This window comes from Gossypium raimondii, chromosome 12 (assembly GCF_025698545.1).
Source record: "Gossypium raimondii isolate GPD5lz chromosome 12, ASM2569854v1, whole genome shotgun sequence".
Classification (NCBI taxonomy): domain Eukaryota; kingdom Viridiplantae; phylum Streptophyta; class Magnoliopsida; order Malvales; family Malvaceae; genus Gossypium; species Gossypium raimondii.
The window spans coordinates 53359053-53382807 of NC_068576.1; the positions used below are offsets into that span (position 1 = coordinate 53359053).

Below are 23755 nucleotides of genomic sequence, written 5' to 3' on the forward strand. Positions count from 1 at the left end.
GTTAAATGAAACCTGTGGATAGCTTGAAAAAACCACCAGCATAATGTCAAATGAGTTTTCAATCAAAAAAATCTGCAAGTTATTCACAATCATAGAATAAAACAATAGCATTTTCATCAATTCAATTTACAGGTTTCAGAAACTTTCTGAATCCGATCAGTAACTATAGGGATATCTTTCTCTGTCAATGTAGCAAAACAGAAGCGGAACCATCCCGGTTCAATACAATGGCAACAAGACCCTGGAGTTACATTAACCTTAGCTATATTCAACAACTTATCCCACAGCTCAAGTTCGCCCTTCTCGCTGTAAGAGCGGATTAACCCGCTCATATCAGCCCAACAGTAGAAACCCCCACTACTCTTTATGCACTTGATTCCCAGTTTTTTCAACCCAGCAACAAACAGAGCGTATGTTCTTTGAAGCCTTTCTCTATTGATGGTAATGAATGTTTGAACAAATTTTGCATCAGATAGCATAGAAATGAGCAGACACTGGGTTGGGGAAGAAATAGTTGAGAACCTCGTCAACTTTTTAGCAGCAGCCAGAACCTCCTCATTATGCGAGTAGATAACACCAACCCGAAAACCTGGAAGAGAAAGGTCTTTTGACAAACCGTATACTAGATGTACTCTTTTCCGATCGACATCATCCAGGTCCATGATTTCTGCTATGCTCACAAATTCCTCATTTCCATGAGTAGAACCAGCCAATATTTCATTAGAGACAATATGGATGTTCTTCTCTCTGGCAAAGTCTAGCAGGCTGTAAAGTGTGTCTCGACTTAGAAGATTGCCAACAGGGTTTGATGGGTTTGATATTATTATCCCACGCACTTTCAGTCCACGTTTCTTTGCCTGGTTGAATGCTCGATCAAGAGCAGCTATACTTAAATTGAAGTCGTCAGCACTTCGACAAGGAACATGTATTATTTCCACCCCGGTTCGCCATTTTACATCCCTGTCATAACTGCATATTTTATTCAAAACATCAGTTTCCTTGTTGGATACTTGGTTACCAGAATGAAAACTATGGGAATGGCGGAGACAGATGTTACCCAGGATAACAAGGTGTTGGAACAAGAAATGCATTTCCAACATCTGCTAAGCAGAAACTAAGAATCTCGATCGCAGGAGTTGCACCAGCAGTCAGTACTACCTGTGAAGGGTCGAAGGAAACAGCTTTCGCTGTGACTTGAGACATGAATCCTGCGACAGCCTGCAAAGTAAAAACAGTTCAGAACACAATCATTTCAAGTAGGGATTGTTTACCAACAAAATTAAAACATTTCCAGAAGGAATCATTAGATGAGCAGGACCTTCCAAGGTTGATAATTGATCCTTGAAACTAATGGCCCAAGATGTCTATATCACACTTTCAAGGTATGCATGCTAAATTTAAAATTTTACAAACAATTTATACTGGTCAAGGTATTCTTCCAACATATCATATCACCTTAAAATTTTAAAATGCACCTACCATGTGCACAAGTTAAGAAGATTTGTCAGTTTATGATCATGGGCATACATGAATTCAATTAGATTTTCAATTTTCATCAAACCCTACACTGCAAGTAATTGAAGTATGTGATACATAAGTCATGAGACAAGAAATAACACTTTATTTTAAGTGGTGAAATGAAATGGAAATTACACGACTTCAATGCACCTACATGCTTTAATGAATGTCATTGTATATACCAACAATATATATATCACTGAATAAGAATCAAGAGCTAATGAAGTTAGATTTATTGTTTTCTTATCCCTCTTTTATTGAACATAGAAACACTAAACCAGAAATCCTCATCAAGTCTTCTCGAAGAAACAAACTTCTACTCAGACCTCCAATAGTAAAATTCAACATATTTGGTGTTTGCAACCTTACTCTCACTTGATTCCTCATAACATAAGCTTTTTTACTAAAATTTTGGTGCCAGCATTATTAACAGAGACAATAAACCTTAACCATAGCCACACACAAGCAGTCCCTAATCCCATTAGCTCTAAGTAACAGTATTTTTGCATTAAATAGATAGTGAATAGTGATGCTGATAGCATTAAACTAAGTCTATTTACCACTTTGAACTCCATCAATCCATCAAAAGGCTGGTAAGTTGCAATCCTGCTAATGCTCAGCTCTTTCCCATTTCTCAATATCACTTGCTCTGCATTTTCTGCTAGCCAATGCTTAACCAAATCCAAAGACAACTGAAAAAACAAATAAAAAAATGAAAAGCTGAACCATAAAGCATATTATGATATTAACAATTATGAAAACAAATAAAGTAGAAGGAACCTACCTTGTTTTCTGCTAAACCCAACTGGATGATCCCATTTGGATTACTCAATTCATCGTACGGATCCTCCTTAACTCGCCTTAGTCCCACATAGTACGGAGAATCCGCGCCTTTCACAATCCTACTAACCCGACCCGAAACGGATACGGGTCCACGCGGACTTCGCGGCGATGGCAAACCCCGAGACAAATTACGTGTCAAAGCAGGAAGCTCCGCCAACTTCCCGGACGACGCCGAACCGGTTGTTGAGTTTAGACCCGGGGAATTCGAATTGTTCTGGTCATCCAGGTCATTACGGTGTCGCTTCAAATAGAATTGGAGAAAGTAAAAGAGGGCGCAAGGTATTATGGAACCTAAGACTAAGCCTCCTCGTCCTTGAACAACACCTTGTAGAGGAACTATCACTCTCATGGCAGCTCCTCCTCCCCCTCCGGTGTTTTCCTTTTCGGTATCGGAGTTCCGAGACCGGGAATATCGGGTTTGTGTCATTGTAGTGAATTCATGGCCATATAACTAACAAAAACGAATGAAAAATGGGAATAAAAAATATGAGTTTTCCGATTAATGTTTAATGGATGAATAAAAATAATAGCTGTGTGGTCTCTCTTTTGTGCTTTCTCTTCCTTCAAACCTTTTCTGGTTTTTTTTTTTTTTGGATTTTTTTTATATTTTGAGGGGAAGAATTATGGGATACAGATTCTTTCTGAGCCAGTCCTCGCTTAAAGAGAGGGATTTTTTAGATTTTTGCGATTTAGCTGTTGTGATTTTCAGGAGGGAAAAACTGTGAGTTTACTGAAATGTCCTTGCTGTTTGTTTGTAGTCAAATGAAACTCAAGATTAAATTTATAGAACAAAAATTATTATTATTCATAAATTTTCGAGGATAATGTGTTTTAGTGTATTCGAATTTACATCTTTTTATATTAAAAATAATATTTTATATCAATCGAACTAATGATGGATTTGGATAGACGGCGTTTACCTGCTGTTAGTGTAAAAATAACGGTGACAATAAGACTAAATATTATAGTGATACTAAACATGAAATAAAAAATAAGTTAAACACAGCGTATCACTTATTTAAATTCACACTGAGACTCACAAAATTAAAAAAAAACATTATTTAAATGATATAAATTTCTTACAGCTTATTTTCCATCCTTACTTGTGGTGTTGGGTGACAAAATTTAGGTGTGGTTTTAGGTGGGAATTTCAGCAGATTGTTTTGAATCCTTTCAGTTTACTGCCAAAATAAAATAAACAAGTAAGAAATTTATTCATCTGGTATTGACTTTTTCTTTTGGGTGTTAAGATGAGAGATCCAATGCAAATTTGCTACAGCGAGTACTACCTGTAGCTCATATGCACATGTTTTTTTTTTTTTGAGATTTACGAAATCCCTTTTGAACTAGTCTTGGATCAAGCGTTGCTTGCAAACACATCATTGTGTGTTGATCTAATATGAGTCATATTAAAGCTATCAAATTCAAAAGGCATACGCTAATCTTACTTCTACTTGAACCCAAAAAGATAGTAGCATGATCAATATCCTTTACTTTTTTTTTCCAATTACGGGCATGGAATCATTTGCTCATCATGGTTCAGATTGTGTAAACGATGTTCTTTCTTAAGACCGAAAAAGAAGAAGATAGTTTTGGTTTTATAATAATTTCAGCTAAAACAATAATAGGTCAAATTTTACGTATAGTCCACATACTATGTGACTCGTGTAGATTCAATACCTGCACCTTTTGAATTTTAATATTTCAATTTTGCTATTGTATAATAATTGTTAGATCCATAAATAAAATGATATTATCTGAAAATTAAAAAAAAAAAGTAGGCTTGATATTTACATATATAATAATATGATAATATGTTCTTTTCATCTTCATATTGATGATATTGTTTTATTTAATGGATCTAAGGGGTGATAATTGAGTTAGGGATTCAAAATAGACAAAGATATATATTAAATTAGAGCGACTGAATATATGAAATTTCTATGGAAAATTGGGGCTGAGGAAGTCCCCCCTTTGCACTTGAAGACAATTGATGCCCCCACCGCGACCACAAGCTACAGAAAACAATTTCAGCAAGGCAAGTCACCGCATATCCCCCAAGAAACCACCACACAAGAAATTGAGTCATTATCTAAGACATGCATATTTTCCTATTAAAAATATGTGCAGTCACTTTTCCAAGCCTTTTTGCTAGGACTATTGTCTCCTTCATGGCAGTAACACATATATTTAAGGTTAAATTATACTATTAGTCCTTGTACTTTGTGAAAGTTGTGAATTTAGCCCATGTACTTTAATTCGCTCATTTTTTGTTCCTATACTTTTCAAATTTTAAAATTCCAGTCATTGTCAAATGATAACTATTGAATTCATTAAGCTAAGTTTTGTTATTTCCAAAATCTAAGTCAAGCATATTATCATATGTGTAATGTCACATATTACTCACTAAAAATTCAGTTAATGGATTAATGATTATCATTTGCGTCAAGATTGAAATTTTAAAATTAAGTGATGTAGAATGATCCAATTGAAAAATATGGACTAAATCTACAATTGTACATATAATACATGACTAGTAGTTGAATTTAGACAAACGGATTTAACAACTATTGTTTGGTCAAGACTAAAATTTCAAAATTCAAAAAGTACAGGGGCTAAAGTTGACCAATACTAAAAGAATAAGGACAAAAATTGGTCAAATTAAAGTATAAGGACTAAATTCATAACTTTTGCAAAGTATAGGAATTAAGAGCAGAATTTAACCTATATTTAAGCCAAATTTATATTTTTGACTTGAATTTGACAATTATTCCTACATCGAGATCGAGGGTTGAATTTTTTGGTCTAAGTTAATCTTCGAACTAGGAAATTGTTCATACTTTGAGGCCTAATTTTTTTTAGTGCAAGCTGATCATTGTATTTTCATAAAAATAAAAGTTTAACCAAAAAAAGTTCAAGTGTAACACCCCTATACCCGGTTCGACCCAAGGAACCTGATATAGGAATATTACATTTGGTGCCAAAGTGATTTTGGCTAATCACTAATATATTTGAACAATAAAAAAATAAAGTTTTCATAACTTATATTTTAGTCCCTACTGCTTGGAACATATTTTATCTTCCTAAGTACATGCAATTCTATTCAAAATTTTGAAACATACCCTCTTGGCACTTGGAGATGCGATGAGATGGATGCTCACAACCTCAATTACAACTCTTCAAAATCACTGTACCTGCGTGTTGAAAATAAACGCGTTAAGTCGGTGAAGACTTAGTAAGTACCCATGATATTCAAAATTCTATTAAATTTCTTAATTTCCAATATCTCGTTTCTTTGTTTATTTATCATATTCATTTGTAACTTTTTACCTATTTCACAATTTAGTCCTTAAGTCCTCAAATCAACTTATAAAAATTACTGCTTTTTTTTATACATGTATCATATTTCACCCTTTAATGTAAATTTTCATGATTCTCTCACTATTTCTTTCACAATTTATTTTTAATTCAATATTTCAAACATGAATCAAAGATAAACATTTACCTTGTAATGAAAATTGTTTACCTTTTTAGCAGAGGCCCAGTAGACTAAACAGAACACTTAGTATGTACGGAACTGATACAGAGGTGCATTATTATGCACTATTAAACAGAGAGCACTAAAGTTCTATACAGAGAGCATAAATGTGCTAAACGGAGAGCACTAATGTGCTAACAATTAGAAAGCACTAATGTGCTAATAATCAGAGAGCGTGCTAAAGTTCCTTAATGGCATGCCACTAATATCCCAATAGTTCTTATCTCGTCTACTTGGGCAAATTATATCATGCACACATATCACTTTTACACTTTTGCATAATGCTTTTACATACTTTACAATTTAATCCTTGTACCAAAAATCTGTATACTTATATCTTCACTATCTTTAATATATGTAATATATTTCTAAATTCATTATTCATCCATAATTCACTAATAATCATTATCATGTATTTCACATAGCACTTTTATATATTTTGTAATTTAGTCATTAGCACACAATATTTCGTGTAGCAATATATTTTAATTTTAATAACACATATAACATAATTCAATACTTATTAATATTCCAAAATTCACTACAACATCAAATTTTCTCATTCTAAGTGTTATGCACTTCATTTTCTATTTCTAATATAAATTTTCCTAAATTTATGATTTAACCCTTAGTTTCGAAATTAGGAAATAATTGTAGTTTGGATTACAAAATTCATATATTCTTTTATTTTGCATTATGTGCTTTATTATCAATATTTCCTTGTAAACTTTTATAACTTTCCAATTTAGTAACTTAAAAAAAAAGGTTTTATTCATTATTAAACAATTTTTCTTTCACAACTCACTCAATTCACATAATTAATTCCACTATCTCATTTTCCACATCAAATTTCTATGTATTTCACTTGTATTATTTCCACCACATGTATTTCTCAAGTATTTCAATTTAGTCTTTTCCATAAAATTTCACATTTTCCCATGATTTCACTTATCTAATACTTTGTATATTTTTCACTAACACATAACCCAACTATTATACTTTTATTATAATTTTCTACTTCACATAGTAAATTATTTCACACTATTTTTATTTTTATTTACTTAATTACCACTTAGTTTACAAAGATCACATTTTAATCCTTAAATAATAAGGAAGTTCAAGGATACTTACCTCTTTTCTATCAAAATCTCTTGTTTTTCTCTTCTCCTACCACTTGATTCACTTACTCAACTTCTCTCTTCATCAACATGTAACACAATATTTCCTCATGAGAAATCTTTACTTTAACACCATTTTTATGCTTTTCTATCACTACTAAACTTAAAAATAACATAAAACCTTAACATCCATACCTTATTCTCTTGAAACCAAACTTTAACTTGACTTTATCTCTCCTCCAACTTCTATTTTCTTGAATCTAACTTGATATTCTAGCTCCCCACGGTCTCCATAATATTTTTCTCTCTTGATGGCTATGGAAATTCTTTTGATTTTTAAGTGAAAATAGTAAATTTTTGATAAAAGGACCAAATTGTAAAGAAAATATTTTTTTTCATTTTCTTCTTCTCACGTTGGAACCATGGAAAGATGAAGAGAATTCTTCATTTTTCTTTCCTTATATACTAAATAAAATAATTAAATATAATTAAATCTCAAATCAAAATATTAATAAACTAATATTTATTTAATTAATCTAAAATATCACCAACATCATCATTACCCTTCAAACTTATCTTCCTTGCTAAATGACCATTTTGCCCCTCGTGATCCTTCAAAATTCTTCCGTTGAATCATCACTCATTTTAATAAAATTACAATTTAACCCCTCAAAATTTTTCCACTTATTCAATTTGGTCCTTATTCATCCATTTTCCTTAGCTTTTGGATCATTCCAACCTTAAAATATTTGCACTATTAGTCCTTCAACTTTTTTATATTTACACTTAACCCCTAAAAATTTGAGTTGGGCCACAAAATTTTTCTCACTTTTGCGATTTAGTCCTTTCTTGAATTAATACTTCATAATATACTTCCTAAATAAATTTTGTTGACATAACTGAAATTTTCTTTTTTTTGTCACTTTATTTCTTTATTTTACTGTACCAAGGATAATATTTCACTTTCTTACTGTAGCAACTTTCCGGGTGTTACATCAAATTTCAATGCGAGAACAATTAGCAAGTCTAAAGTTGTATTATTTGGTTATTTGAATGAGTGTTAGATCTTCGTAGCACCTTTAGTGTCGGATAAAGATATAATGACTAAAATGTTATAAATTTGTAATGCCAGTGACCATTTCAGACAATTTGGATACCCATCCGTTTTCCTCTTATGGTTAGGAATTGCGTTAAGGCTATCAAATATTGAAGCTCTACAATGGCAATCGTATTTTTACCAAATCAAACTCATTATGTGTTATACAATATTTTTAAAATCGTATTAGTGGTTAAATCGATCATGTCATTAATTTGTTGGTTCAGACAGTTCAATTAAAAAATTATTATAAAATTTATAAAAGAATAGTTTCAGTTAATTTTTTAATATGGTTCAACTGATTCACATTAATTCACGATTCAATTGATCTAAAATCTATTTTTAATTTAATCGATTGATTTAATCCGATTAAGATAATGCGGATGACTTAATTCTCAACCATAAATAACATTAACTCAAAAGAATGATGAATAGTGTTTTGTCATTAAAAAAGTCGAACACGAAAAGAAAATGTAGGACGAATCTTTGAATTGAAATGAGGTGTGAAATAGTAAAGTTAGATAAAAGTGAAGTGAAAATGATAAGGAATCTTAAACATCATCTTGATCTCGCCTATACTTGGGGAAATATAGAAAAGAACCCTATGTAAACACACTGTGACTTAACAGGACAAGACACTGCAACCTTACATGTTAAATTATTTCCAGCACTTAGATCTCAATTTTCATTAAAACCCTATTCAGCTCTAAAGCTTATAGTATTAATAATACCCGTATAATTGGATTGGCTTGAGTTGAGCTGTGCTAGGCTGGTTGGCTTCACATTTTTTTAGCTTAACCACCTTTCAAACTCATAAATAACTCCATTTTTTTTGTCATTTTATGGTGTAAACATTTTTTTTTAGAAAAAGGGAAAGATCAATTACAAAATAACATGAGAATCATAAAGCAAAATCTGGTCATCATTCCTTATTTCAATAGCAACCTCTATAGATATATTTTGGAAAACGCGGGAGTCACAAAAAATTCTCGTCATCGGCTGCTAAATTTTTATTCCTCATTGTCCTTAGAGTCTATCATTAATAGACAGTGATATTAATCCATTTTATAGGCTAAACCCATTGTAAACCATCATAAAGTATTCACACTTTTACTTCTTTCTTTCTTTTTTATATTACATCTATCGACATTAATCCTACAAAATCATCTACAGTAATCACCTCTAGCCGGCGGACGGTAAACCTTTTTTTTCTTTTTAATGTCTAACTTCAATCGAATTAAATCAAGGCTCCAAAGTCCACAGCCATTTTTTTTATTGACATGTACACTTATATAACGATTAGATTTATTAGGCACTTCACACATTAAATCGACTGTCTTTGACAAATATCTCTCGTTTCAATGGTTGAGGATGATAATTTTACAACTTCAAAAATTTATATGAAATGGTTTACAAATATCGGTAAACTATATATTTATCTAGTAGGAAATGCTCCTATAAATCAAATCCAATGTCCAAAATTGTAAGCTTTGAGGAGGAATTTAGTGTGGATCCAATCTACCCTAAGAGGCCAAGGCAAAGGAAATAGAAATCTATGGTATCCCTATGGCATAAGTGTACATGTCAATGAAGTTGATTGAGCTAAGCAAAATGGCTGTGGTCGAACCAAATGTTGAGCTTGAGGTAGAGGTTAAGGCAGAGTGTTATTGCAAAAGATATTTTAGTTATCGTATCTCTCGAACTTAATGAAGTCTAGGATTTCTTAAATGTAGAGATCTATCATGGAATTATCTAAATCAAGAATAAAGGTTTGATGTATTAATTAGAGGCATTGATAAATTTGACTTTCATTTTCATTTTCAATTTTTAAAATTTGACTTTATTATTATTATTCAATTGATAAATTTTACTTTTTTAAAAAATTACTATTTATCTTTTGAAATACTACTATTAAAAGCATTAAAATTTTAAACCTTAAGAATATTAAAATAGTGTAGACTACATCTTCCAATATTTTCATCTTAACAAATCGAGCTTCTACGACAATAATATTAAACTGGACAATAAATGGATTAGACTCTTATCTCATGAATCTTTAAATACCCTTTCTACCCTTCTAAACTTTAGTCCTCCAGATTTGAATTCGTATCTAAAGGGGGCCCTCACTCTGTCCAGCTCCCATCCTTTCACCACCTGACAAACGAATAAAACCGTTAGGGGTAATCTCGCAATTACATTGAAACCTCAGTGGCAAATTCTACCTGCGCCGAAATTTCAGTCCCTTCGACATGATCTCGCCACCCGAAACCGCTGTGCTCGAACCCCTATAGTACTGCTTCTCACTTCAAAGACAAAAAGAAATTCAAATCTAATTCACTCTTTTACCCTCTCCCCACAATCGCTCAACATAACGTTCCACCCTCAAAATTTTCATAAAACATTAGGGATACTTTAGTCAAAATTAATAAGCAGCCTTATGTTTTTGTTGTTGTTATATTAATCTTCAGAAGCCCATAATTTCAAATTTTGGATCGTTACAATACCTCGGCGCTATAGAAAAAAAAAAAAAAAGGAAAAAAACGCAGGGCCAGAGTCTGGCTCCGCTAGCTTGTACCTTACGCTATGGATGTTGTCCTTTGTTCTTCGTTTTCTTATTTTTCCCCCTTTTGATGAAATAAACATTTTTTTTGCTTTGAATGCTACAGTTAAGTTGGTTCAACCGTAGTCATCGCCGTTATCAACTCAAACTCGCCGTTTCCAAGATTCCTAGGGTTTCTAAGCGAAAATCAATTTCAAATTTTCGATGGAAATGGCGGCGGACTTTGGTTCTGGTTGTTTCAGGTGAAGTTAGAGCAGCATTGTAGAGTGAGGAAGAGGGATTAAGTTTTGGAGAGAGAAAGACAAGTAAAGAGAGATGGAGATGGAGATAGAGGCAGTGTTGGACTTGAGAGAGATCGATCTTAATTACGAGTTCGATGCGGCTAGATTCTTTGATTTCACGAGCGAGGAGTCGCCGGTGGAGGCCAGAGAAGCTGAACTTTGGTTCGAGTCGGCCCCAAGTTATCCTCCTTCTCGTCAGTTTCTCTTTTGCTTAATAATGTTTGCTTGAAGCAAGAATTTTTCACTATTATTTCAGTTATTATTACTATCTTTCCTTCTTGTTTGATTAAAGAAAATATGCCGTAGAAATATTTAAATTTCTTTCTTAAAAATAGAGTTATTATATCAATGATTGTCGTTTCTTTACTTTCTTTTGGGTTGTAGCTTTTGTGACAAAGTTAGTTATAAGAGAGGAAAGTCTCCTGGAAAATGTTACTACATCTCCTAAATGTGATGAAGATACTAATACATTACATGAAAGTGATCCGGAAAATATGATGGCGTTGGGATTTTCAGCTGTGTGTACCATTAACAAAGGTACAATTAACCATATTTAGCATCTTATATGAGGTGCTTTTATTTCTTTGAACTTGCTTTCTGTTTAAATTTTAAGGCCGAATGATATAGTTTAGCTTATATTAATAAAGAGCCGTGGAAGTCGGTTAAGAAGAGGCAGTCTGAGACAAGTTTGTGCTTCTGCAGGCAATTATATGAAACATTTGTGTTTGAGTGTTTCTAGAGTTCTTGGTTAAACCCTTGATTAAAAGGGAGGATAGATCACCAAGAAAATTGTTAAAAAGAAAAAAAAGGATGATTTTCTTCGGAAAATCTGAAAACTGTGCTGGACTGACATTGTTGTTTTTCAGGAAATGAAGGAACTAAGGGAGGGATCTCCGCCCATATACAGAAAATTTTACAAAATGCTCTGAATAAACCATTCCAGTTAACTTCAGGTGACCAAGACGCTTATTCGAAGTAGTTTTCAAGCTTTATTATTGTCATTTTTGCCTTCTTTCAAGTATTAAGATTGTTTTTAACATTACTTCCTATACTTTTGCTCACTTCAGTTTTTTCGTTCACTTCCCAGGGTTGACAACTTACAATCATTTACCCAGTGATAAGTTAAAAACTAGACCCAAGAGTGTAAAACCTGTGCCTAGGAGCTCAACTCTTATGAAACCTACTGCTAGCCAGTTAGCCAAACAAAATCGACCCACTCAAGTTGCTACGTCCAGGCAAGTCATGGAAATGCCAAACAGACTTTTCTTTTCTAATTTGATCATAGTCTCATTCTCACAATCCTGTATTTCACAAAGAGAGAGTATCTTACCTCTTGGAAGTGTCTGCTTTCAGTTTGAATATTGTTGAGTTTATATCCTATTTAGCAATATTAGATCCTTAAATTAAGGTTTTTCTATTTTGGTTTGGTTTTGTAGATTTCAGAAGCTACTGGTTCTAAACAGTAACAGAAGCCTAGGTAATTCTTCTGTGGTTGAAAGTCAAGCTGCCAAGAGGCAAAAGCTAGAGGGAGGTCTCTTGCATAAGGTACATGAGTTCGTGAAATTCCCCTCCTCCCACCATGGTTGCTCATACTTTGCAGGATTTCTCATGGCAGCTATTTGTATAATGTGTTGGTTTTAAATCATAATGAAGTGGTTTTTATATGGGAACCTTGCCTTTTAATGTTTGCAAGTTGGCAACTCAAATGAGTGCATGTAATCGTAAGGTCCTCCTACAGGTTTTGTTTTTCATAATATGAAGTAACAAACCAATTAAAACTGAGAATAGAGGCAAACTAGATGTTGCATAGATCAGTTCTCCTAGTGGGCATCTAACTTCACTTTTCCCACACTAGATCTCTGATGTTGGTATTTGAAATTTATCATTAATTTCTATTACTATTATGGTTCAGTTTACATGTTTATTGAATAAGCTTCTGGTTTGGGCTAACTTTTGTTCTGCATGGCAGGTTGAGGAGGTGAAGCAGCAAACCACTTTGGTCCACAAGGCACCTAAAAAGGTACATTGAATTATGTTTAGTTTTTGGAAGTGCAGTTGGATCTTAACCCGTGTTGCGTCTAAAATATTCTGAGATTTTCATTGTGGTTATGCAGGATGGAACTAAAGATAGAAATGCCATCAATACCAAGCTCAGGCTTACCATTCCAAGGGAACCTGAGCTTGAAACAGCACACAGGGCTCAAAGAATTCGGTTAGTTCAGGTCACTGTTTCTTTACATGTTGAGGTGTAAAGTATAGGTATTATTAACAAGCTGCTGGTGCGATATTGTCTTCATTTCAGGCCTAAGAATGATACAGAAGAAGAGCATGTTACATCTGTCACACATAGATTCAAAGCACGCCCATTGAATAGAAAAGTTGGTACTTATGATTTTACGAAAGGGACATCCTTCAAATCTGATTTTGTTGTGCTTTTGATCTCAAATATATGTTTAAAAATTGCAGATTCTCGAGGCTCCTTCATTGCCTCTTCCAAAAAAGAGTGTTCCAAAGTTGCCAGAGTTTCAAGTAAGTGATGAACAGTAATTTCTTGCTTGTTCCTGAACTAATAGGATTTTGCAGAAGCATCGAAAGCAATATTTTTTTTACCAAAACGAGGTTGCTTGTCCTCCATATGTAGCTTAGATTGCTGTCTTATTTCTCCTCAGGAATTTCACCTGAAGACACAGGAAAGGGCAGTGCATCTCTCATCAGCTGTATTCTCCTCTTCAACCCATACAAATGCTGTTGATAAGGTTTGCTGCTGATATTTTTATTTGTCATCTTAACTTAGGCTTTTTCATATCTGGAAAATTTTTGCTCTTGCAGGGGTTTGAGAAACCTTGTATAATTTCTGCTAATGGCAATGAAACTAGAGAAGCCAGAAGGTACAGTGCTTTAAAATCCAACTATCTAGAGACTGTAGTTTTATACAGAATATACGATGTAGGTATCTATTCAAGCATACATTTATTCTTGTGCTAATTCTTTTGTATGTGGGTCCCTTTGTGTTTCTTAGTTTTAAGTTCGTATTGAATCTGATAAAGGAGTGACACTGGTTTTTTTTTTTTTGCATCCTTAGACCTAGTTTCATGGATGCCACTAGCCAGGATGTCTGTGACAAAAAGTACAACTTCAAAGCTCGTCCTTTAAATAGGAAGGTAAAGAAAGAACAAATTACATCAATGTATTGTTTGTTTAAATGCTTGAGCTAGGTATCAATAAATATATAATTCCCTCTGCAGATATTTTCCAGTAAAGGTGATATTGGTGTTTTTCGAAATATCAAGAGGGAAACCACGGTGCCAATGGTATAGCATAGAATATCTTTCCTCTCCATATACACACTGATTGTTTGCTGAATTGTTTGAGATGATATTGTGCTTTGTCTATCAAACAGGAATTTAATTTCCATACGGAGAAGAGGGTTCCGCAAAATCCACCCATTGAACTTTTTAGTAAGGTAAACCTGAATATGATTTTCAGTTATGCTTAATTGGTGTACATCCTTTTATATTTCTAATTAACATTTAAAATGTTTGATCTTTTCAGGGTTTTATTGATTGCATGATATTTTTTTTTCTTTTCTAAATACTCTATTTCTGCCTATTTTGCTTGCAGCTATCTCTTACAGCTGAGCTACAGCCAAGCAATGGATCTCAGATGACGTCCTCTCGCCCTACCTTCACATCTACAAAGGTTATCCTGGTATGTCAACTGTATTTTCTGTTTAGCACTTATAAATTTTCAATCTTTCTTAGTGTGGTATTCATATAGTTCTTCTTTGGTATAAGGGCTCAAAAGAAAATAGATTAACTTCTTTCCAACCAGAAAACGAGGTAATTGTTGTAATTTCTGCCTCTCCCTCCTCCCCCACCATCTTGTAGTACATCTAATGACCTTTTCTTACAGATGAGATATTTGGCAAAAGAGAAAACACTTCTATGGGGGAGATAGTCACTGAAGTTGGTAACCAATTGAGCACAAGGTCCGTTGGGATCATTAACACAATAATCTCTCTTTCGTCTTCCCTTCTTAATTGTTGATTTTCAAGAACAAATTACTCTACATAGAGATTACACAGGAGCTTGGGCATCCGCTGAAAGTGAAGGCACGCTCCCTAATGGTTTCTCATCATGTCGACATCTTAATATGCTGCTGTTGATTCAGAATTTTGACGGATCAACAGTTTGACAAATGCATAGATCTCATCAACATAGTTTTTCTATCCCTTGTTGCAGTATATGGAATCTGTGGAATATCCATTAGAAAGTTTATATTTAAAGGAACTGGTTGTTAGATGTACTTTCGTGCTCCATATACTTCTGGGTCACAACTGACCAAGTGCATAATAATACAAGGAAAATGTTATACATATCTGTACAGCCCCAAATCTGCCATTGTTTCAGTCACTTTCTCCATTGTATTCTTTGTCCACATGCTTTATACCATAAGCATTTTTGAAGGGCCACTTCGCCTTGTATTTGTTATAGCAGTGGCGAGACCATTAGGAGACATTGTCTGCAAAAGGAATGCACGAAAAAAGGGTTCGACATGAATAACATAGATATGAGAGCCCCTTGCTTAAAACTCAAGGAACCTGTTTTGCATACTTGATTCTTTATTTTGTTCTTGCTGGAACACGCTTGCTTGCGTACTCTTAAGGACAGATTTGGATAGAAGGCCAAAAATAAAACCTGTAGGTAGTGTTTTAGTGCTTTCTGATGTTATGATTTCAATGAAACGTTATTGTTGAATAAGTTATAATGTTTGATATACATAAAAATGTATTGATTAAAATCTTACGAAAATTACATAATTTGTTTCACTAAATACTTTTTAGGATTGTAATGATAATTTCTTTAATTTAACTTTATTACATAAAAGATAATTCTCATATTTTATTTTTAAAGTAAATTTTATTTTTAACAAATATTTGGATTAAATATTTAATAATAAAATTTAATTGATAAATTTTAAATTATTTTAAAATTTTAATTTTAAATAGAATTAAAATTGTTTTAAATTTGTCTTGCTTGTATTTTTAAATATAATAAGACATATATAAATTCATGGATATATAAAACTTATTTTGAAAATTAAAAAAAAAACTCGAAATCATGTTTTATTTTAGCTAAAGCTAACCCATAGATATATAAAAAATTAGTTGATTTCAAATATTATTTTGAGCAAAACTAAAAATAATTAAATCATAATAATGTAAAACCATAAGCCATACGAGTTAAATGGAACAATTCTACCTATATTCTCCAAAAAAACTAAGTATTTATATAAATAGAAGTGCTAAATCAAATTTCTAGCTAGGAAAAAAGTAAAATTAGAAAAAGGAATTTACTTATGAAGAATCCGTTAAGTAATAGAAAAATAGTAATTTTCGACCTTTTATCATGGTAATCACATTGAGATGGTTATGAGAAAGTAAAAATTAAATTTTAAAGAAAGTAAATATAATTTGACTTGCCAAACGTTGGAATCACTTTCTAACTGACTAAATTTCTAAAAGAGAAATGACTACTTCCCATCGTATCAAACCCTACGATTGTGTAATTTTGATATGATATGAGAATTAATATATTGAGTTTTAAATGTAGGCATAATATTTTTAACTTAATGACACATGTAATATATTAACAATGTGGACTAAAGTTGGAAGGCATTAACATGGTTTGGCTTTAGTTCTTTATATATTCGTTAGCACATTTCAACCATCACGGTTTGAATCTTGCCAACAATTTCATTTGATGGGTGTTCCATAAACACTACATGCATTCCTCCCTTCATCTGAACTTTTTCTAGGGTGGAAGGCAGAGCAATGGAAATGAGACTATCAATATCAAATTACAGCATGTAAAAAGGGGTCTCACAAATTTCAGAATTGAAATATGCACAAGGAATGAGAAAGCATATTATAAACTTCAGTTTTCTTATTTGCAACCCAGTCAAATCTCTCTTTGTTTAATATTCACACACATGGCAGGCCATTTTCGCAATGTGTCAAATGAAAACCATGAAATTACAGTTAACCATTTTGAAATAGTCCACTATAGGAACAGTTCTAAAGAAATTAAATATTCTAAACCTGCTTGATTCTTGAAGCTTTTTGTACCCTCTTCCATGCCATTTGGCTGTGCCGATCTTAGCCGAATTCACATATACCGAAATTAATAGTCTGCCTATGTGCATCAGAAACCTTATAAATAGTCTGCCTATGAAACTCTTCAATGCGACCATATAAAGAACACACCATCAAGAAAACTAAAGAACAGTTGCTGACTCCACAATGGCCTCTTCCAACATCTTCTTCATCATAGCTATTGTTGCTTTCTTTGCAGTTCCTTCATGTTTGGCCACCGACTTTACTGTTGGTGATGAGAAAGGATGGAGTCTTGACTTTGATTACCAAAGTTGGGCAGCTGGAAAGGAATTTCATGTGGGAGATAAGCTTGGTAAACCAACCTTCTCTCTCTATCTATAATCTAAAAATCATACATATATATACATTTAAAGTGATGAAAACATCTAAACAATTACAATTCTTCATGCAGTGTTCAATTATAGAGCAGGAGTTCACAATGTGATTGGTGTTAGTGGAATTGAGTTCCAACAATGTCAAGCATCAAGTAACAACACTGTTCGCTCCACTGGCAACGATGTGATCACACTTTCTACTCCAGGAAGAAAATGGTACATCTGTGGTGTACCCGGCCACTGTGCAGCCCGGAACATGAAGCTTAACATAACTGTGCTTGCTCAAGTGGGATCTCCGGCTACCGCTCCCGGTTCACCAACGTCACCATCTGCTGCAACACCAAATGTGGCGTTTAGCTTTTATGGATGGATTGCTGTCATGGTTAGCTTCATTGGGTTGGTCTTTGTTTGATGGTTCAATGGTCTTCTACATCCATATTCCTAGGTTAAACTGTTGTTGAGTATTCGTGTTTTTAAATTCCCTACTTTGTTTTTTTTTTTTAAGAGAATTGATTTGTGATCGTTTCTTTAAGGCTTATGACAGTACTTACCAAATCCCATCTCATAATTTCCATCTTCAAGGGAAAAATTAATAATGGTGGAATTGCACCAATCATGTTGAATTTCATGATCAAGAAATTAAAACACGTGATTAATTGAACACTAACAGTAAAGGATAAATTACCGAATTCATGATAAAGATTAAATTTAATGTGATTATAACATGATTAATTTAACGTGATTCGGTAATTGTTTCTTTGTCTAACATTATTATAATTGAATCACGTTTTTAACATGATTTAACGTGGTTCGATAATCATGTTTCGAGTATTAATTAATCACCAATCAATTTAGTTTTGATTCTAAAACTTTTAACCCTCAACATTAACAAAGAAAACCAAAACTGCAAAAAGACCAAATTATAGAAGGTAAAAATGTTGAGAGTTCGATTTTTTAGAATCAAGACTAAATTAAGACAATATATAAATGTTGAAGGATAAAATTACTGTTATGCCCATTTTAAAAGCTACCATGGTGACTAAAGATAAATTAAATAATTAAATAATTAAATGATAACTTTTGATAATAAAAAAGAATTTTAATAATAGTTGGATAAGTAGTTTACCCTTAAAAAAACACAATGGGCTTAAATACTGAGGTGATAGACAAAAGAGAAAGGTATTGAATAGCAGCTAAATTTGAGAAAGAGTTTAGAACCAACCGCATGAGGAGAGGGCTTGATTCATCTCCATTTCCCACACTCTCCTCCAACAATAAAAAAAAGGTGGACATTTTTTTTATTCTGGTTTAAAGTTCATTCTCGAACGTGACTGTCATCCTTCAGATCACACTCACATGCTCCATTGTTGTATGGCAAAGGGAGCCCCCACACTGTTACCGTCTCATCCAAGATTGGGTTTAATTTTGTAGTTCAAACCTCCTGTTTTTAGAATGTGTTGTTGTAAACAGGGATCCAACAACCAGTAAGTAAAGACGTAAACGTGGTCACCCTTACAACACCAGACAAACAAATAATAATATGGTACAATTTGCGGTGCTGTCAGAATGGAAATCTGAAACATTTAATGAAAGATGAAAGTGGAATCATAGGTTAGATTCAATGTTTTTTCAAACAAGCATCGGCCAGATGGATTTGTTTGAAAGAGTTAGATTGGCTAAATAGATGAAACCGAGCTAAAAATCGATTAAATTAGTGATTAAATATATTTTCTCTAAAAATTAATTAAATTAAACAAATCGATAATCTTGCCACTTAATCTAGGGATGAATCTGAAAATGTTGGTTAAATTTCTTATATTAAACTTCTTATATTGATTGCAAGGAAGGCCAAGTAATTAAAACAGACGGAAGCAGGCCACGTTTTCTTGAATTGCCTTTAACTGACATCCAAGATCGACTGAGACAAGCCATGTATTAATACGACTCCAACACAAACAAAAATTTAAAGCTAAAGTCACTCCGAGAGTAAAATTCTAACCACCACCACAACTTTGAAAAGCCCTATGTCCCTCGGTGCAAGTTGCTGATTGGAAACCGTCACAATCAAGCCACATCCAGCTTAAACTACTAGACACATGCATACCAAGTTAAACAGGACAGGCCTGTTCCATGGAATTTCACGATAAGACTAAATGAATTCACATTGATTTGACGTTTTAAAACGTTGGCTAAAGTGAAAGCTCGATCACTCAGGGAAAAGAAAAAGGCTTTACAATCAAAGTTAACATACAGCATGTTAGACAATGAAAACGCCTATCTAGGACTATTCCAAGTACCTAGCATTTAAAGTAAATGAATGGTGTCAATGACCTCAAAGGTTATCAAGAAATAGTCCTAAAGGTTGATTCATTGTCCATCAATTTTAAAACTTAAAAACCTTAAATTTTAGACCACAATTCTATTTAACACATGAAAATGCACCCTGAAAAAAATTATTAATCATGCATATAAATAGATCATCCGAGTAACCATCAAGTACTGTCAAATTATTATAACATACGGAGCTAAGAATTGATATAGCCCAAACTAAAGCTAACTAATTGGGACTAACTGAACTAAAACTTTCATACAAAACAAGACTTAGAGACCTATGTGTATAACCACACATTATAAATTTCGAACTTAAGTACTCAAGACCCAAGGGCTCAACATTTGCTAACTGAACCAAGTTCTCATTCGCAGCATCAGCAAATTTAATTAGAAGAAACATAAAGTGAATAATGCAACAGCAAGATATACCCAACATATTGTAGTGGGAAAACTTTGTTTCTCAGCCATAAAACATAATAAACGAATATCTGAATTTGAGTCTTTATCAGCAGCACTCCATATTAAAGCAGCAGAAGCATATTATATAAAATTACAAACAGGGGAAAAGTGGAAGAGAGAATTTTATTCTCTTAAACCACCCCAAAAACAAAAAGGGAAAATAAAATGAAAACAAAGAGCATTTAACCCTTTTTCCCTCGATCGTTCCTATACAATCCAATCACAGTTTTCTTTCTTATCCAAATTCTCTTCTTTGATTATTTCCCTCCATTAAATCTAATCAAAAGTTTAACAAAAATTAAAAGCAAGGAATTGTAGTGAATAATAAAAAAGAGGAAAAAAAATTGTGACAATCAAAATGAATCCCATCCCATCCAATCTTATCTTTTTTTTTTTCTTTTAATCTTATCAATGCGTTGTGAGTTGCAACTTTGATCTCTTCTTTGCCTCACTGTAAAGCACCACTCCCATTACTGTAACAGCGAATCCAGTCATCCCCATCACGGTCACCGGATTCCTGAAGATCATAACCGACACGAATGCTGCTAGAGCAGCTTTGGCATTGCCCAGCACCTGCAATGTAAGTGCACTTGTATGTTTGGTGACCAAGAAATTTGCCAAATTCACCAAATAGGCCACCGTAGCATTCCCAAGCAACAAGAAAACAATGAAAGAATCACTCCTAGCTTTCTCTAATGTGATTCTCGCAACGTTCCCTTCGATGTATAGAGTGAATGGTAACAAAATCATGGCTGCCATAGGTGCCATGTACAACAATAAGTTCATGGAATGTAACTTTTCAGCTTCACTGGTTAATAAGATTCCTTGAACGACAGATTTCAAAGCACGGCCAGCAGTGGAACCGATGCAAACCAAGAAGCCAAAGAGGTTAAACAAGGGCTCACTGTTACTAGCCAAAACAATTCCAAACACCACAGGCAAAAGCGCGAAATAAACCTCACCGGATTCCTTCTTGCAAGTGATTAAGAAAGCGAAAATGGCGGTGAAGAAAGGTGTCGTGGCGCCAATAGCTTGGTTAAACGATACCGGAATGTACCTCAAAGAAGTGTTCCCACACACGACGGAGAAACAAAAAATGACACTCAAAGCAAAGATCTTGAGGAACTGCTTCCTCGATAAAATGTGTTGCCTTGGAACTATTTCCAGAAAGTTTATGGCTGCGTAACTGTAACAAGCACAGGAGATCATGTGAAGCATGGTGAGGAAGATCGGGTAACGGTAGCCATAGAAGCTTAAGAGATACTTGTTAAGTATGAGGACTCCGATGTTGGACATGAACCACGAAGCAATGATCAGCGCCGTTAAAAGGTTAGGAGAGAGATGGGATCCAACGTTGTAGATGCTGTTCCTGACATCAGCCGTTGGAGTCACTGGAATATCCAAAACTTCGTGGTCGGCGGTAGCCGTTGAGTCCAACCTTGGATTGCTCATTCTTCTTGTGGTCCATGTCTGCGCTTCCACCATTTGGCTGTTTTGGATGACAGTAAAGATTAACTTTCAAGCCCAAAAATTTTGATTTTTTTGAAATTTCAGAGAACGAGAAGCAGAGAGAGGAACTTTTGGGCTTGTTTTTGTGTGGTTGGCTAGATCTGAAAGGGTAAAGAGAAGAGGATATGTGCAGTAAGAGTGATCTAATCTGAAGGTGGAGATTTAGATTTGAGAAAATGGAGTAATGGGAAGCGTTGGATTAGACGAATAAAATAAAACAGTGGTGTTGTCCGATTCAATTTCCTAGTGAAAGGGAGTTTTAGTGTTGGTGGGACTGTCGGTAGTGGATTCGCCAGCAAGCAACACGCTGGTCTGAATCTCAACTCTGACCAATTTTTCTTCTTTCTTTTTATATTTACTCCAGTAATTACTAATACTATTTAACATTTTAACTACTCCTTTTTTTCTTTTTACCTTCCTTTCTTTTACTTCGACAGTCAACAATGGTTTGCTACTGTATCACCGTGTGTCTTTTATGGATAAAAGTATGTGAATATTTTTGTATTAATAGTCAGATTACATTTTACTCATTTGCTAAATAAAAAAAAGTAGGCACATACATCAAATCAACGAACAAACTGTTCATTTTATCAAAATGTTCACCTATTTTATTATTAAAATTTACTCCATGTACATTAATATGAAGTATATATAACACTTAATGTGTAATTATCTAATTATTTTATCAATTATACCAATTTTAATAATACAAATTAATAAAAAATTAATAGAAATGATATGTTTACCTTTTAATAACTCACATGATTTTATTTATTTATTTTTAAGTAGAAAATGCAAAATATAATCATACTTGCACGTGTAAATTTTTTCTTCAACAGTAATTCAAGAGGTTTTTTATACGTTTTAACGATGAATAATTAAGTAAATTTTGTTGAGGTAAAATGAGTTGAGAGTGGTTTAAATAGTTGTCTTATTTAATTTGGTAATTTAAAGAAAAAAAATCTTTGGATGTGTTGTTTTATTAGAGTTTATTGAGTGCATTTAAATCTATTCATTGAGGTTTTTTTTTTTTTTAGAGAGTGCAAACTGAATTATAAACATTGTTGAATGTTTATTGCCTAAGTTCTTAAGGAGAGGATTTGGAGGTGAGTATTTTAGTCTTTTAAGTACAAATGTGATATCTCTATACTTGAATAGTGGTAGTGCGTGAATCACTTGTTGTATTGTTGATTAAAGATAGTTGAATTACTCACTAAGTTAGGCTTCACAGACATAAGGAAACCGAATTACATAAACAAACACTGGTGTTCTTTGAGTTTTTGTTTACACAGTGTTGACAGTGCCAAGTGTAGTGACTATTGCAGTCTAACACTTCCATTGCAATTTTCATTTTAAGCAATCAAGCGACTTAAGGTAGCAACAAAATTAATAATTTTATTATTGTATTTAATAAAATAAAGGGATAAATATCAAATTTATATATGAACTTTAGTTTAATGTGCAATTATACAAATGAAACTTTGATTTTGATTTAATTGTCCATATTAAAAATATATACATTTATTTTCATATTATATTTAATATAGTTGTTTTTATATGTAATATATCAACATAAAATGACATTAATTTAATAATATTATTAGTAATTTGTAAAAATTAAATCAAATTACAAATTTATGTATAAAACATACAAATCAAAATTTATATATTAATATTCATATATAATTTTAATATTTATCTTTAAAATAAATAAAAAGGGTTGATGAACGGATAGACTCATGTTTAGCCGAAAGAATCTTTCGATTTTATTCATAAAATTTGTCAAACAAACGATTTTATTTTTTTAAACATCGGTGTCTTATAATCGTTTCGTATTTAATATTTTACATGACCAAAATGTCTAACATATGAATAAGATGCTACACGTGTGATTTTTGCTTCACCAGTTACTTAAGGGATTCTTTTATATATTTTTAAAATTATACTTAAATAAGTTTTTTTCTCATTAATTTCATTATAGATTCTAACAATATTTATTTTTAAATAAACGCT

The 23755-nt window shown here is 33.0% G+C and overlaps 4 protein-coding genes across 5 annotated transcripts; 2 read left to right on the forward strand and 2 right to left on the reverse strand.

Annotated features, from left to right (window-relative positions):
- Positions 1 to 55: 55 nt before the first annotated feature.
- Positions 56 to 3045, reverse strand: LOC105765167 (probable aminotransferase ACS10). The gene is made up of 4 exons (XM_012584127.2): positions 2303 to 3045; positions 2079 to 2210; positions 1058 to 1218; positions 56 to 969 (listed from the first exon to the last, which is right to left on the reverse strand). The coding sequence occupies exons 1-4, from the start codon at positions 2786 to 2788 to the stop codon at positions 117 to 119; spliced, it is 1632 nt and encodes a 543-aa protein (XP_012439581.1). The 5' UTR covers positions 2789 to 3045; the 3' UTR covers positions 56 to 116.
- A 7371-nt stretch (positions 3046 to 10416) lies between these two features.
- Positions 10417 to 15331, forward strand: LOC105765168 (protein TPX2). Of its 2 annotated transcripts, XM_012584129.2 has the most exons (18): positions 10418 to 11148; positions 11339 to 11491; positions 11821 to 11907; positions 12042 to 12189; positions 12391 to 12499; positions 12924 to 12974; positions 13069 to 13166; positions 13257 to 13332; positions 13421 to 13483; positions 13624 to 13710; positions 13784 to 13842; positions 14037 to 14115; positions 14200 to 14265; positions 14355 to 14417; positions 14576 to 14662; positions 14749 to 14793; positions 14867 to 14942; positions 15039 to 15331. In XM_012584129.2, exons 1-17 carry the CDS (start codon positions 10989 to 10991, stop codon positions 14909 to 14911), a joined length of 1476 nt encoding a protein of 491 aa, XP_012439583.1. In that variant the 5' UTR covers positions 10418 to 10988; the 3' UTR covers positions 14912 to 14942; positions 15039 to 15331. The 2 variants fall into 2 exon arrangements, with proteins under 2 accessions (XP_012439587.1, XP_012439583.1); XM_012584133.2 differs by having other exon boundaries at positions 10417 to 11148; positions 14759 to 14793; positions 14867 to 15331.
- A 1864-nt stretch (positions 15332 to 17195) lies between these two features.
- Positions 17196 to 17920, forward strand: LOC105762535 (blue copper protein 1a). Its single transcript, XM_012580293.2, has 2 exons — positions 17196 to 17421; positions 17521 to 17920. The coding sequence occupies exons 1-2, from the start codon at positions 17256 to 17258 to the stop codon at positions 17853 to 17855; spliced, it is 501 nt and encodes a 166-aa protein (XP_012435747.1). The 5' UTR covers positions 17196 to 17255; the 3' UTR covers positions 17856 to 17920.
- Positions 17921 to 20295: 2375 nt separating this feature from the next.
- On the reverse strand, positions 20296 to 22001 carry LOC105765169 (probable sugar phosphate/phosphate translocator At1g12500). Its single transcript, XM_012584134.2, has one exon. The coding sequence runs from the start codon at positions 21716 to 21718 to the stop codon at positions 20642 to 20644; it is 1077 nt and encodes a 358-aa protein (XP_012439588.1). The 5' UTR covers positions 21719 to 22001; the 3' UTR covers positions 20296 to 20641.
- Between the last annotated feature and the right edge of the window lie 1754 nt (positions 22002 to 23755).

Coding starts and splice junctions, on each gene's coding strand:
- LOC105765167 (XM_012584127.2), bottom strand. CDS start 2,788: ATGACACAAACCCGATATTCCCGGTCTCGGAACTCCGATACCGAAAAG. Junction 2,211..2,302: donor TGGGTTTAGCAGAAAACAAG/GTAGGTTCCTTC, acceptor TTGTTTTTTCAG/TTGTCTTTGGATTTGGTTAA. Junction 1,219..2,078: donor GATTGATGGAGTTCAAAGTG/GTAAATAGACTT, acceptor TTTACTTTGCAG/GCTGTCGCAGGATTCATGTC.
- LOC105765168 (XM_012584129.2), top strand. CDS start 10,989: ATGGAGATGGAGATAGAGGCAGTGTTGGACTTGAGAGAGATCGATCTT. Junction 14,418..14,575: donor CCATTGAACTTTTTAGTAAG/GTAAACCTGAAT, acceptor TTTTGCTTGCAG/CTATCTCTTACAGCTGAGCT. Junction 14,794..14,866: donor CTTTCCAACCAGAAAACGAG/GTAATTGTTGTA, acceptor CTTTTCTTACAG/ATGAGATATTTGGCAAAAGA.
- LOC105762535 (XM_012580293.2), top strand. CDS start 17,256: ATGGCCTCTTCCAACATCTTCTTCATCATAGCTATTGTTGCTTTCTTT. Junction 17,422..17,520: donor TCATGTGGGAGATAAGCTTG/GTAAACCAACCT, acceptor TTCTTCATGCAG/TGTTCAATTATAGAGCAGGA.
- LOC105765169 (XM_012584134.2), bottom strand. CDS start 21,718: ATGGTGGAAGCGCAGACATGGACCACAAGAAGAATGAGCAATCCAAGG.